This window comes from Balaenoptera physalus (genome assembly GCF_965194825.1).
Source record: "Balaenoptera physalus genome assembly, chromosome: X".
NCBI classification, from domain to species: domain Eukaryota; kingdom Metazoa; phylum Chordata; class Mammalia; order Artiodactyla; family Balaenopteridae; genus Balaenoptera; species Balaenoptera physalus.
In genome coordinates, this window is record NC_138903.1 from 43,933,614 (window position 1) to 43,949,193 (window position 15,580).

Below are 15,580 nucleotides of genomic sequence, written 5' to 3' on the forward strand. Positions count from 1 at the left end.
GCAGAAATGAAGACCCAGTGCAGCCAAAAATAAATAAATTAATTAATTAATAAAAAAAAATTAAGACCTAAGTTAATGGAGAGATTATATCTTGTTCATCGGTCTGAAGATTCCAAATTGTTAATGTGGCAATTCTTCCCAAATTGATCTATAAATTTAATGTACTCTTAATCAAAATCCCAGCAGTTCTTTCTTCTTTTCTTTTTTTGTAGAAATTGACAAGCTGATTCTAAAATTTATATGGATATGCAAAGGACCTAGATTAGACAAAACAAGATTTCAAGAATTATTATAAAACTATATCACAATAGTGTAGTATTGGCATAAAGACAGACAAATAGATCAATGGAACAGAGGGTCCAGAAATAAACCCACAAATATACGGACAACTGATTTTTGGCAAAGGCATACAGGCAGGGGCATAAGAGCCAGCAAAGGCCAGCATGACCACGGTACCCTTACTGATTAATTGCCTGACTACTGGGGGATATGTGCCTAAGAGTAAACTCACCTGAGAGAGAAGTCCAAAGGCAGATGAGCTTTCTAGGCCAGGTGAGAAGCCTGAACACCATCAATAAAGACTGAAAGCACAATTAAAATTTTGGGATCAGTTGGCATAGAAAGGCAAACTTGGAGGCTTCTGGATAAGGAGGAGGGAGGAAAAGGGGCAACTCCTTCGGGTGATGGAGCTGTCAAGAACCTTCCTTCCCCTCCACCACTTCAGGTGAATTGCCCAGATATGCCACCACTAAGTAATAGCTATCTGAATACATGGGAGTGTGTGTGCAACAACTAAATGTCCATGTGTAGTATCTGAAGGAGTTTGCAGATTGTTGGAGTCAAAGTTTAAAATCATATACTTTATCAATGAGATTTACATGAATGTTCCTTTGCAATCATGTAAACTTCCTTCATGTTTACCAGGCAGTGATTTAGAAAAATTACCTCACAGAATATTTATATTCACAATCTACTTGTGCACTCATTGTGGTCTGCTGTTGGTCAGGAACACCAAAGAAAAGATCCTCCTTTCACCTGCAGCCTGAGTCTCCAGCCTCAGTGACCTCTGCAGTTGCCAAGCATGTCAGGGCCTGCCAGGTTCCATGACTTAGCTCATTATGTTCCTTCAGGGACTGCTACATCTCGCACACGTGGGTACTTACACCACATCACCTCTCATGGATGGTGGTCATGGGGTTGCTAAGCTTCTCCTTGAGTTAAGGAATTCAAGGGAACCAGCAGTCAGTGATGAAAAGAAACAAGCAAAGGCAGTGGGAGCAAAAAGACACAGGTTTAATGCCTGGAATACCTTGCCAAGGGTGTGATGTTGGACAAGTTGGAAATACTCTCAAGCCTCCTTTCGTTTATGTATGATTATTTTTCCTAAAGAAATAATTAAGGAAGTGGGTAGGGAAATGATCCATGAGGATGTTTGCTGCAGCATGGATGATAATCTAGAATGAATGTGTGAGACATATATATGTAACTATATGCACTAAAATGGCAGAGAGGTTTTTAATGGATGCTCGAGTTATAAGATTGATTCTATTTTTTTTTGATGCATATTGATTTACTTTGCATCTTGTAATTACCTCTGATATCAGTGATTCTTAATATCATGGAACCTCTCCCACAATAAGCATACACCACAAACATTTTGTACATAATTTCATAAGTTCACAGCCCTCCTGAGAGCCTATTCATGGACTTCATTTTCAAAAGTGGTAACGATTTCCAGAAATTGACTAATTTTCTCAGGTACATCCTAGAAATGCCACCTTCTCACTATCTTCCACTTATTTTGTGAGCAAATCAATGTTACCAGTTAAAAACTACCTAGAATACCAATGAGCACTAACATATCTCGCTTGAAAATATTTTATTAAACATTTTTGGCTGTTGCTTCCTATCTTTTAAGTATAAAAAAGGCATTTCAATAAAAACAAATATATAATGAAGTCATCTGCCTTTGTATGAAGAAATATGAATGAACTGTGAATTAAAATTTAAAAGCAACGTAGTTCACCGCCAAAACTTTAAATGTCTCAAGAGCACAACAAATTCTGAACACACTAAGATCATGTTGCTACTTCAATATTCTTGGGAATGGTGAGTGATGAGTTGGTCTATGGTTTAGGATCAGTTTCCATGCTTGTTTCTTGAGCTTCTTCTACCTCTGAGAGCTTTTCATCAGTTTCCAGTGTTTGCTGAAGTTCATGGATGGTACTAAGAAGAACATGAAACTGTTTCCTTCTCAATTCTACCTTATCGTCAACTCTTTCTTTAATACGTGAAAGATGCTCTAGTTCTTTTCCCAGAGCCTCTACTTCCTTTAATGTCTCATGCCTGTCTGGATGACTCTGGATCACTTTTGCCAATGCATCATATTCTTCGCGATTTTTTCGTATTTGTTTTGCTTGAAGAAATTGCTTTTTGCACTCAGCAATTTTTTCATGTGCTGCAGCAATGTTACATTCTATTTCTTTGTAAGTTTTTTCATAATTTTCCACTTCTTTGAGATTCATATCATACATCCGCAAAGTTTTGCCCATTGAAAATTCACATTGGTACAGTGTGCTCAGCATATGTTGGTACTGGCTGTATCCCTCTTCCTGGGATCCAGAGTTGCACCATTTAATGAACTGTCTCACTAGTAGATTAATTCTCTGATCATCTCCAGCGCCATCTCCATCAATTAGGATACGCTTCCGTATGATTTCGTAGTCAGGCAGGTCTTCCATGGTGTGTGCGGCGGCGGCGGCGGCGGCGCAAGCTGAGGCGGCGGTTGGAGGCGGCGGTTGGAGGCGGCGGAGGTCAAACTCCCACAATGCAGCCGGGTAAACAGCCATGGAGGAGGAGGCGGCGGCGCCCGCGGCGGCGCCCGCGGCCGCTCGCGCCGCCGCCGCCGCTCGCGCCGCCGCTCGCGCCGCCGCCGCCGCCGCCGCCGCCGCCGCCGCCGCCGCCGCCGCCGCCGCCGCCGCGGGACCTGCGCTCCGCGCGCTTCCCGAACTCCCCGGGGGCGGCCGCGGCCGGCGCGTGTGGGGCCATAAGATTGATTATTAATTCTCTTTCCAATTTTACTTTTTATTTTTACTATGAGCATGAATTACTTGAATAATAATGTTAAAGCTTATTATTTATAATAATGCAAATTCAGATACTAGTGTCCATCAGAATAGCAGAAAAAGAACTAATGTTATACCCAACAATTGCAAGGTTGGAAGAAAACAGGACTTCTTGTATGCAAGCTGGAGTGTAAAATGGTTTCTCACTTCTTTGAGTCATCTAGCAATACACATTAAAAACGTTTAAACGCCCACTTTCCTTTCACCTAGCAATTCAATTTCCAGGAATACATCCTAAGAAAGTATGAGAAAAGCATGCCACAGCACAAGTGTAAGATGTTCATTCCAATTTTACTTACAATATTAAAAAGACCATGAACAAATGAACATAAATACATACACATAGTCACGTGTCTGCTTAAAACCATAGACTCACACTAGAGTGTTCTACAGCCTTTTTTGTACTACTTAACTTTAATTAACAGATATCATTCTATATCAATACATGTTAATTTATCTAATTCTTCATGGGCTGCAAAACTTCCATGGTCTAGTTTTATTGTAATTCATATGAGCAAGTACATTGCTGAACACACAGGCACTTTTGAGTTTTCACTTTTGCAACTGTTGTGTATTTACTGCAGTCTACTTGGATGAATATACCTTTAGGATGAGTTCCAAGAGGCAGATTGCTGGGAAAGGGTGCTTAGTGCATTACTAACTGAGAGACACTGAGAGTATTAGGAGTTTCTCACGAACCTCTAAACCTGCTTCCTCCCCACCATCTAATGGGGTGGGGACGGGTTGCACAAGCTGTTGGGGCTCAACAAAGACACCCCTCACGCACCCTCTACTGCTCTCTCTCTACAAGGCTGGCTGTTGGGATTTCTCCCAACTTCAGGTGAGGGTGATGGTTGCGGGTAGTAACTCTCCCAGGTCTGGCCCATCCCCAGATCCACAGGGCTGGTACCCGAGGCCAGAAGGCCAGAGTACTCCCGACCACCATCGTCTCCCTCTGGAGCACACACCTGTGGTCAGCATGTAACCCTGAATCTTTCCTTCCTCCAGGTATTGGAAATGGGCCGGGTCATCATCCCACCCACCGCACAGCCACAGCTGCCACCTCACCACAGCTTTATCATAGCCTTGTGTCTGTGCGTCCCGTTCACAGCTGGCCCAGGTAGCATTTCCCATATTTCTCCCATTGGGTTTCTGAACAGTCTGCACAGAGCTCACCTTCGGCCCATGCACCACCTGGGCCTTGACCTTGACACCTGCTCCACTTCACACTGGGCACAGCTGCCAGTTCCCACTCGATAATCATCTCTGTGGCAAATGGATGTACAAAAGGTACATCCTTTTTTTTTCTGCTAACGTGAGGAAGGGGAGCGTGGAGGGACAGGAGGGGATGCCTTGTGGCCCCCCTCAGGGGACCTAGCAACACCATTATTGCCAAGCGTTAATTCTACCCAGAGTTGGGTGATCTTATACTGGGATTTAAATAATGACAAAGACAGTGACACTGGCCAATTCTTCATGACTGAATTATTTGTAAGGAGCAGGTATCACTTGTGTCATAAAATGAAATGATATATACAATCATCACAATGATACAAACAAGGGCTTGGGAGTACCCAATTGTCCTTGGTGAGAGAGCGTGCTCTGCACTAATACCACCTGAGGATGAGGTTACCCAGGAAGGCTTGCGGCACTGGGCAAGTCAGGGTTTCTTCTTCAGTTCAGACTCCAAGCTTTCACACAGAAAGGACCCCATCTTCCCTCTAACTTCTTCGCAGTGTCCTGGAGAAACTTGATCCTACTCAGAGAACACAGCTGCTGCATATAGACAAAGCCCCAAGGTCAGGGAGCTGGGCTGCAGATAGCCTTTCAAGGAGGTTAGAAGAAATGACTAAGAGCCAATGAAAGTGCTTTGTATGAGGAGAAACAGACTGAGGTTAGCACCCACAGTTTATGCTGATTAAAGACAATGTGAACTCAGTCCTTCTCAATAAATCTTTATTTCATCCACATAAGAATCTGAGTTGTAGAAGTAGCTCCTGATTAGATATTAAAACTGGTTATCCCTGATTGGTGAGATCAAGGAAGAATTATATATTTTTACTTGGCTCTAACTCTATAGCTTGTCTGTATGAGAGGATGGGGAGGAGGGAGGGAGGAAGGGAGGGATGTGGCAATTCTATTTTTGCCACAGGGATCTTTCTAACTCTCAAAGAATATGTGCTTCTCTAAAGGTAACCTGCAGGGCCTGGGAACTGTCCTGGACATGCAAGTACAGAAAAGGGTTTTTTTTTGGTGGGGGGAGGGGTAGGGAAAGGCTGGGCAAACTCCTTTCTGTCCTGCAGGTACCCACCTACCTTTGTTCGCCCAAAGCAGGAGCAGTGGGCTGCTGTCCTCCCCCTCCCCTCCCCTCCCCCCACCCCTTCCCTGACAGCAGAGGACCACACCACCTAGGTGATGTCGAAACCCTTTGAGATGCACCAGGTGCAGAAGACCTACAACCCCGAGGGCTGCATTTTATCTGCTGGGTTACCCTTGGAAAACCAGATGTCTTTGGAGCCCTGGAAGCTCCTGACTTCAGGAAAACAAGGCATATTTACTATCTGAGAGGAGGGTTGGTGGTGTGGTAGTGCTGGTGAACTTCTCCAAAGCCTCCCACTTCCTCTGGGATCATGCTGCACATACGCAATGCTCCATAACCGGCTGTTTCTAGTTAGTAACAATGTGAGCAGCACCACTATGACAGCGAACATTCAGCATTCGTTTTGATGGGCAGCCATATTTCAAATGTGCCTCGGTTTACTTCTATAGCCAGTCCGTGACCATGCTTTTATAAATTAAGCTGCTTTGGAAGTCCCATGTATCTAAATCTTTGTTCACATCCAATATAGTTACCTTAACATAAAGTTCTAGAAGTAGAAATGTTGGGTCACAGGATGTTTTAAGGCTTATGTATTTGGATTTATTAATCCTTTTCTTTACATTTTCTGGATCCCTCTCGTGCTTAAAAATGCCTTTGTACTCTTTCAGACCCTAAAAGCTTTCACTCATCTCTGGGGAGACTAAAGACTCTCATGAGAGCCACTGCAGCAGCCTCACTGAGAGAAGAATTTGGAGAGTTCAATCAGGGCTGGGAACATTCTAGACACAGAAGAAATGAAAGATTTTTGGCGTGGAGAAAGGAAAGACAAAGTCTCTTTTGGGACTGGGAAGCAACACTCTCTTCCAGGCAGGGCGGAGCCTCTACCTGGTCAGAGAGGGCTGCAACCACAGCCCACGTGACACACACATTACTGCGTCTGCGTGTGGGAGTTACCCTGCTTACATCCGAGGCTTGGGCTTGGCAGGTGGAGACGACTCCGCAGAAGTCGCGTTTAAGTGGCAACGAAAGGTAGGTAGCATTTTCATTCCCTTTCTGATTCTCCACCAGGCTCTCAGCTGTGTCACAGCTGGTGTAAGTGTGAATAGATGTTAATGAGTGTGAGTCAGCGGGATTCGGGTGGGTGGGTGCAGCGCGATACTTGGCCTCCTGGGAGGAAGGTCCTTGAGGTCGTCGTCTTTCTCTCTACAGGCATCGTGGCTATGGCCCTTTGCGGTGGGGCGGAGCAAGGGAGAACAGTGGGCCACAGAGGGGAGAGGGGCAGTTGAAAGTAGAGCGAGGCTTGGGGCCATTACTTGAGGTATCTGAGCCTTGGAGGCACCAGAACTGCAGACAGACCACACATCCGGGACTCCTTGGTCCGTGGCTGGGGAGGGGGAGCGGGGAAACCAGTCCATGCGGCACACGCGAGACGCAGTGCGCATGCCCAGGGCTGCGCGCCTTCCCGTCGGCCCTTGTGCGGTGTGTGCGACGGAGTTTGCGTGCGTAGCTGTGAAGGTTGCGTCTTAATAGCTCGGTTCTTTCTGCCTGGTGAAACTCAGCAGGTAGGTCCACAGATCTGTCCTGCCTGGAGTTTAAGTGTGCGTGCGTGTGAGGGGGAGTCAGCGGGCTTCGGGAGGGTCAGGCGGTGCGATCTATGGCCTCTGAGGAGGAAGGTCCTCGAGGTCGTCGTCCTTCTCGCCACAGGTGTCACGGCCACCATAGCTCTCGTCCTGGTGGCAGGAAAGGGAGGGCGGTGGGCGGTGGAGGTCAGGGGGGTCAGATGAAGGTAGAACGAGTCATGGCGGCGTTATTTGCGGTATCTGGGTCCTGGAGGCCCTGGAACTGCAGACAGAGCACAGAATCCAGAGTCAGCAGTGGGAAGCTGGATGTGGCTGTATATTACAAAATCTCTCCATATTGGAGAGTTCGGGAGTGAAACTGAATCTCTTAAGTCGTACCTTTTTTTTTTTTTTCAATCAAGTACTTGAAGGTCCTTTCTCTGCCAAATTGGCTGTGAGAGAAACAAAGGGGTTTGCTGACAGCCTTATTTGATGTTATTGGCAAGCAGGCAGTTATTATTAATTCAAGACTTACTTTGGAAATCTCACCAGATGTAAAAAAGAATTTGCAGTCAGCATGGTAATAGTCCAGTATAGTCTTTTTAAATTACATTCTCCAGTTCACCGTTTTCTGCTTTCAGTGTGAAATATGAGTGGACGAGCAAGATCAAGATCTAGAGGAAGGGGAGATGGTCAAGAGTCTTCCAATACGGTTGAACCTGTGGTTGTGAGTGCTTTAATATCTTACTTCCCTTGGCAGAAATTAATAAAAGAAAATCAAGAAAATTGTTGAACCAATTTAGATCTGTTGTATAAAGGGCTATCTTGCTGAGAATGGTTGAAAAATGAATCTCATGACTGAGACATTGAGCAAGTAGACTTACATTCTGGCATTACCTGGATGTGTATATTGATATGAGCCTGGAAATCGTCTCTGTGACTTCCCTGTTGTGCTTATTAATTAACAAATAACACACAGCCCAGAAAAGATGAAAATGGTTTCCAGAATTATTGGTCCTTGCAGATAACTCCTTTCTTAGATTATTTTCTATATAGGAAGAGTAACTTTATTAAGAGTACTTACGGATAAAGATATAGGAAAAGCCTCTTCAGATTGGTGATTAGTTACGTCCATGTAGTATGTATATTTGTGCCTTCTCTTGTTATAGTATTAATAACAATACTTCTTATTTGCACCTACCCTCTCCCAAGGCCCCAAAACTAGGTGGCAAAAAATCTCAACAAAAGGAACCACCAACTGAGAATGTGGATATCGAACCTGGACAAGAGAAAGAAGGAGGAACTTCTGTGGCTCAAGGTGAAGGGGGATGGAGAGACAATTTGTATTTCATTTATGATGTTATACTAGTAACAGGTATGAAGGGTTCCCTGAAAATTGGCTGGAAACCTGTTTGGTAAGGGAAAGGTATAGTTTGCAGCTGACTGCAGTCCCTCTCTGTGATAAGTTTTCCCTCTTTCAGCATTTTACCCACCTATGTTTTAAATTATTTGGCATTCTTGGAAAATACAGTCCTTGCCAAGGCTCTAAATTAGCAAATCAAAGGAAGCAACATTAAATGTAGACAAAATTATACACTTGTTTTCTAGTTAAACTTGATCTTTTTGGAATGTTGTTTTCAGGGTTAAGTCATTGCATCAAAAGTTTGAGCAAACCTAGATATATTCTGGTTAGCTCTTAGATTGTAATTTAAAAATTTTTTCATAATGCAGAGAAATAAAAAATGAAATCCTTTCCTAGTTGCTGTTAAAGTCTTCAATGTTTTTGTCTTCCTGAGCCATAATTTAGTTGTCACATATTCTTTTTAACTTTTTACTTAGAAAAGTTTTTAAAAGTACAGAAAAGTTATAAGAAAGCACAGTGTACTTCTGTATCCTCTTTACCTTGATTCAGCAATTGCTAATATTTTGCCATATAGTGTCCTTGCTTTAGGTATTAACATACATATTATTATTGCCAAACCATTTGAGAGTAAATTTCAAATACAACTCTTTACTCTCTAAGTAATTCAGTAAGTGTCTCCTAAAAACAAGGGTATTCTCTTACATAACCCAGTACAGTGATCAAATTCAGGAAATTTAACATTGAGAAAACATTATTATCTAATATATAGTCAGTTGGTCTAGTAATGTTTTTTATAGCATTATTTTTTCCTGATCCAGGATCCAATCCAAGACTACCCGTTGCATTTAGTTGTCATCTCTCTTTGGATTCCTTTCACCTGGAAGTGTACCTCAATATTTCTTTGTCTTTCTTTGTCCAAAAGATTGACATCTTTTGGAGTCCAAACCAGGTGTTTTGTAAAATGTTCTTCAGTTTGGGTTTGTCTCATCTTGCTATTTTTAAAGACTTTTTTTTCACTCATTTATTGAGGCCTGCTTGGTGGCAGGTAGTGTACTAGGTGCTAAGGATGTAAATACAAATGAGAATGATTTCTGTCTTGAGTTCACAATTTCTATCTTGAGTTTCTCTTGTCAGAGAAATTCACGTAAACAGCTGATCTGATGAAATAAGTGCAATAATAGACATGTATATAGGTTACAAACGTGACAACTAAGTTTGTTTTAAACAGTTTTAGAAAAAAACATGCTTCATAGAGGAGGTAATATATGAGAAACACAACTTCATTTTCTAGCAAAAAACTCTTTAGTGCTCATTGCGTTCTTATGCATCACATTTATTATAATACTAACCTGCAGTGCTTTATTTAATAACATTAATTTATGGTTTACCACTTATATTAATAACTCTCTATTTATATCAACCTGAATTGGAAGGTGCAAGCCAGGAAATGGGTCTGGAAGAGACTGGGGGTGAGCACGGAGATGACCCTGATGTGAAGGGGAAGATTCCACCTAATCTAGTGCCTGCTAAAATTCCAGAAGCAGGTATGTTATCTATTAAGAATGCAAGTCATGGAGTAGTTGTTTTCTACAATATTTTTATACTTTAATAGCAAATCGCACACACACATTATTTGAAAGGTAGTTCAGACACCAAATGCTTGATTCAAAGACAGTATCAGGAAGAAATGAATTGTCAGGTCCATGTTGTTGAATTATAAAACATGAAAGTATTATTACTTCGGAGTAGAAGTCCTTTAAAACCCAAGGCAAATGATCAAATACTTTTTAAAGTACATAAATTAACGTACCCCAGTGCTAATTGGATATCTAAACAATACAATAGTATTGATGTTTTGTTTTTTAATTTGCCAGAACTGTTTCTCAAAAATCACTATCTTTTAGATGCCAAAAAATAATATGGATCTGTATGTTTTGGCTTTTCCAGGTTGGTTTGTTGTTTTTGAAATTGTGAGCCAGGCTGAGAAATGGTAGTATTTTTCCTCACATTTTAATGTTATATATGATGGTCGTGGCTTAAAACTAGTGTGACCATGTAATTTTTATCATCCAAACTGGGATACTCTTGAGAGTTAAAGGGAGTGCCACTACTGCTTACTCCAGGACAACAGGTGTGAATGGAACAAATGCCACCTTTCTATATATAGGCCATGTAAAGGTTGAGCTGGATCATTGAAGTACTTTTGCACAAAAGAGACAAACCAAATGGAATGCTGTTCTTTGTCTTCTCTTTGAACAGTTCCAAGTATGACATAATTATTTGAACTAATATATGTAATTAGAAGGATACTTGAAGTTGATGCATTTGAATAACACTGGGTTTGCTTGCTTGTTTTGCTTCTTGGAGTTTTTGTTAGGTTGATTTTATTTTAACTGAAATCACTGGCAGTTTTTGCTCTCTACTTAAATTATCTTTAAATAGGCTCATAGGATTTAATTTGTTCTGGGCTTGAGAAATCTGTGTTTCTTCATACCACCAAAAAGAATGATGCATTTAAAAAATTAGTGCTCATATGCCTGAAAATGTACATGTAGCATAGAAGCCTGTGCAGTTGTTAGGGTTCTGGTTTTAGTTTCATGTTATAAAACCAAAACTGTAGTGTCCTTTGTGTACCTTTTTTATTGTCTAAGTAAAGTTCTGCTAAGTAATGTACAACTGTTATGTGTATGTTTTAGGTGCTGGACAGTCATAAGTTAAAAAGAAGACAAGCTGAAGCCATAAATGCTGTTGTTATATTGATAATTTGGCTTATTAAATTCTCTCAATAAAGTTTTACAGTTTTCTCGGAAGAAATCATGCACATCTTTGGTTCAGTCTATTCCTAGGAACTTGATACTATTGTAAGTGGTATCTCAAAAGACTCTTCATGTTATGTTTAGAGCTGGTCTGTAGAAGTGCTATTTACTTTTGTATAATGATTTTGTGTCTGGCAACTTTGCTAAACTTATACTAACAGTTTATGTCTACAGTCTTTTGGATTTTCCACATACCCAATCATACTGTATGCAAATAATGACAGTTTTGTTTCTTCCTTTTAAATCTTTTTACCTTTTGTTGCCTTACCTTATGACACTGGCTGGACCCTTTCAGTACAGTGTTGAATAGAAGCGATGATAGTAGACATCTTTGTCATATTCCTGACCTCAAAGGGAAAACTTTCAACATTTCACTATGATGTACACTACAGGTTTTTATTAGATATCTTCTATTAGATTAAGGAAGTTCCTTTTTATTCCTAGTTTGCTAAGAGTACTTACCATGAATATTTGTTGAATTTTATCAACACTCATTCCTCATCTCTTGAGGCGATCTTACGATGTTTCTCCATTAATCTGTTAATGTGGCATTCCTAGAAAAAAAACCAATTTGAGTCATGATATATTGTCCTTTTTCTGTATCGTTGGATTCCGTTTCCTAATGTTTTGTTTAGGATTTTTGCATCTTTGTTTATGAGGTAGATTGGCCCATAATTTTTTAATGTACTCTCCATATTGCTTTTTTAAATTAATTAATTAATTAATTTGGCTGCACCGGGTCTTAGTTGTGGCACGTGGGATCTTTAGTTGTGGCATGCAGTATTTAGTTCCCTGACCAGGGATCAAACCTGGGCCCCCTGCATTGGGAGCACAGAGTCTTAACCACTGGACTACCAGGGAAGTCCCTCCATATTGAGTTTTGATATCAAGGGTTATTCTAGCTTTATAAAGTGAGTTGATGTAGATAGCTTCTTTTTCTATTTCCTGGTAGAATTCATCTAACATTGGAAATATTTCTTAAATGTTTGATAGAATTTGTCAGTGAGGCCATCTGGGCCTGGAGTTCTCTTTTTAGGACAGTTTTTAATTAATGAATCGATATCTTATTTTCTATTCTTCAGTCAGTTTGGGTAAGTTTTATTTTTATAGGATTTTGGCTTTGTTATCTAAATTTTCATTACACGAAATTGTCCATAATATCCTCTCATTATCCTCTTAATGTCTGCAGAATCTGTAACGATACTGCCATTTTCATTCTTAGTACTGATAAATTGTGCCTTCTCTCTTGCATTTTAAATCAGCCTCCCCAGAGGTTTACTGATTTTTTTTCTAGTCTTTTCAAAATAAAACCAATTTTTGGCTATGCTGACCCTATTCTGTTTCATTTCTCACCTTTATTATTTCTTTTCTTCTTTCTCTATTTAATCTGCTGTTCTTTTTCTAACTCCTTAAGATGTTTGGCTCATTAATTTTCAGCCTTTTAAAGATATACTTTGAAATTATAATATTCTCTCTAAATAGGGCTTTAGCTTCATCTCACAAGTTTTGATATGTAGTATTTTTGTTACTCAACTCAAAGTATGTTCTAATTTTCATTCTGATTTCTTTGGACTTTGGATTACTTCTAAGTGTATTTCTTAACTTTTAAACATTGAGCACTTTCTAACTTTTTGTTATGCAGCACAAATAACTGATATAACTGTTTAGAAGAGATACAGCTAAAACATAAGAATTCAGAAAAGTTGAAAATAAAAGGATGGGCAAATGATATTCTACACAGAATAACTAAAAATAGGCTTTGAGATAAATAGGCATTTCTAGAAATAAGGGACACCTCATATAGAAAAATTGAATTTATCAGGAAGATTTAACAGTTTAAATATGACCCTAATAGCATGGCTTCAAAATGTGATGGAAAAATTGGCAAAACCACAAGGAGATATCAGTAAGGATATGTAAGATTTGTACGTCATAATTAACAAATTTTAGCTAATGGAAATATATAAAACTGTATTCAACAACATATTCAATACATACTCCTTTCAGTGCAATTATGTGTGAGAGGATATACACTGTATTTCAGTTCTTTGGAATTTGTTGAGATGTGTTTTATGACCCAGCATATGGTCAGTTTTTGTAAAAATTTCCATACGTGCTTGAAAAGAATGTGTATTCAGTTGTTGAATGTGAGTGGTATACTCTGCCTAACTTCATGTTCCTATCCTGCACCTACACCTCACAAGATTTTAGTGCTATGGTCCCCTTACCCTGAGAAGGCAAGGAACCCTTGGGCAATGGCTCAAGTCTTGCTGCCTTCCTCAGCCTCCACTTGGCCTATAGGAAACAAGTTCATTCTTGCCATACCCACATAGTGGTATGTTCCTAGGCTGTGGTTTCTTTTCTCCCAGCTGTCACTGGCAGCTCTACAAGCCTTTCTCTCTGAAACTTCTCTAGGCGAAAAGCAGGTTCCTGTTTCCAGGGGATATACTTCAAGCTCTAAAAACTTGGTCATCACATTTCATTCTGGTTGCAGCACTAGAATGGGTTTCTGATTTTCTACAACGCAGTGAGCATACAGCTGGTGGGATGCCAGCCTTCCCTTTTAAATATATTTCAAATGTCTTTCAGTGTATCTCTTGGATCCCAATTCATTTGGTTTCAAATAGGGAGGGTAATTTACCCTCCCTCCAACTTAGTGTAGAGAGGATTCATTTCACATCAGCCCTCACTAAGTTGACAACTCACAATTTAGGTATTTTATTTCAACAAATCCCTGTTTAAGGACTTTTCAAACTTCTACTCGTCTTTATGTAGACTGGCTAGGCTAGCAAGGTGAGGAGACGTATAATCTGCTATTTAACATGTGTTACTTATTGCCTGTTGTCTTGTTGTCCTGTTGTCAGTAGGCATTTGGATATAATGAATTTAGTAACTTTGAAATTCATTAAGGTTATAGATAGCATTTGAAGCCATGAGTCCACAGGAACTCACCTAGGGAGAGATTACATAGAGAGAATAGAGCCACGGGCAGGGCCTTGGAGCACTCTACAAAAGGTAGAACCTACAAAGAAAAGGATTGAGAAAAAGGACCGCCAGAGAGGTAGGAAGAAACTAGGTGAGGTATCAAAATCTAAAGGAAATAAAGTGTTTAAGGGAATAATAAATGGTCAACAATTTGAAATGCTGGCGAGAGGTCATGCAATAAAGGTGTAAGGAAATTTATGGTTAGTTTGGCAAGACATATCACCAGAGACCTTGATAAGAGCCATTTTAGTGGGAGTTATAGAGAGAAAAGCCTGACTGAAGAGGATTAAGTGAGAATGGGAGGTGAGCAAGTGGAGATAGTCATCATAGAAATGTATTTTTTTATTGAGGTACAGTTGATGTACAATGTAAGTTTGAGGTGTACAACATAGTGATTGACGATTTTTAAAGGTTGAACTCTGTTTATAGTTATTATAAAATATTGGCTATATTCCCTGTGCTGTACAATATATCCTTGTAGCTTATTTATCTTATCCATAGTAATCGGCACCTTTTAATCTCCTACCCCTATCTTGCCCCTTCCCACTTCCCTCTCCCACTGGTAACCATTAGTTCTCTGTGTCTGTGAGTCTGTTTCTGTTTTGTTATATTCACTAGTTTGTTGTATTTTTTAGATTCCAACTATAAGTGATATCATACAGCATTTGTCTTTCTCTGTCTGACTTATTTCACTAAGAAGAATACCCTCCAAGTCCATCCATGTTGCTGCAAATGACATTATTTCGTTCTTTTTTATGGCTGAGTAATATTCCATTGTAATTATATACCACATCTTCTTTATCCATTCATCTGTTGATGGACACTTAGTTTGCTTCTGTATCTTAGCTATTGTAAATAATACTACTATAAACATTGGAGTGCATGTGTCTTTTCTAATTAGTGTTTTCATTTTTCTTTGTTAAATACCCAAGAGTAGGGGATTGCTGGATCATATGGTAGGTCTGTTTTTAGTTTTTTGAGGAACCTCCATACTGTTTTCCGTAATGGCTGCACCAATTTACATTCTCACCAACAGTGAAAGAGGGTTCCTTTTTCTCCACATCCTTGCCAACATTTGTTATTTGTGGTCTTTTTGATGATAGTCATTCTGATAGGTGTGAGTTAATAGCTCATTGTTTTGATTTGCATTTCTCTGATAATTAGTGATGTTGAGCATCTTTTCATGTGCCTGTTACAAATCTGTAGGTCTTCTTTGGAGAAAGGTCTATTTAGATCTTCTGCTCATTTTTTAATTGGGTTATTTCTTTTTTTGATGTTGAGTTGTATGAGCTGTTTATATATTTTGGATATTAATTCCTTATCAGTCATATCATTTGCAAATATTTTCTCCCATTCAGTAGGTTGTCTTTTGGTTTTGTTGATGTTATAGAAATGTATTTTGAGGAGCTTTG

At 40.0% G+C, this 15,580-nt stretch overlaps 1 protein-coding gene and 1 pseudogene across 2 annotated transcripts; one reads left to right on the plus strand and one right to left on the minus strand.

The window, feature by feature from the left end:
- Positions 1-1,331: 1,331 nt before the first annotated feature.
- On the minus strand, positions 1,332-2,873 carry LOC309652687 (THO complex subunit 7 homolog pseudogene; annotated as a pseudogene). Its single transcript has one exon. The product of its transcript is annotated as a THO complex subunit 7 homolog pseudogene (transcript).
- A 2,965-nt stretch (positions 2,874-5,838) lies between these two features.
- On the plus strand, positions 5,839-11,181 carry PAGE4 (PAGE family member 4). The gene is made up of 5 exons (XM_082445225.1): positions 5,839-6,474; positions 7,646-7,731; positions 8,217-8,322; positions 9,801-9,911; positions 11,064-11,181. Exons 2-5 carry the CDS (start codon positions 7,654-7,656, stop codon positions 11,078-11,080), a joined length of 312 nt encoding a protein of 103 aa, XP_082301351.1. The 5' UTR covers positions 5,839-6,474; positions 7,646-7,653; the 3' UTR covers positions 11,081-11,181.
- Positions 11,182-15,580: the final 4,399 nt, after the last annotated feature.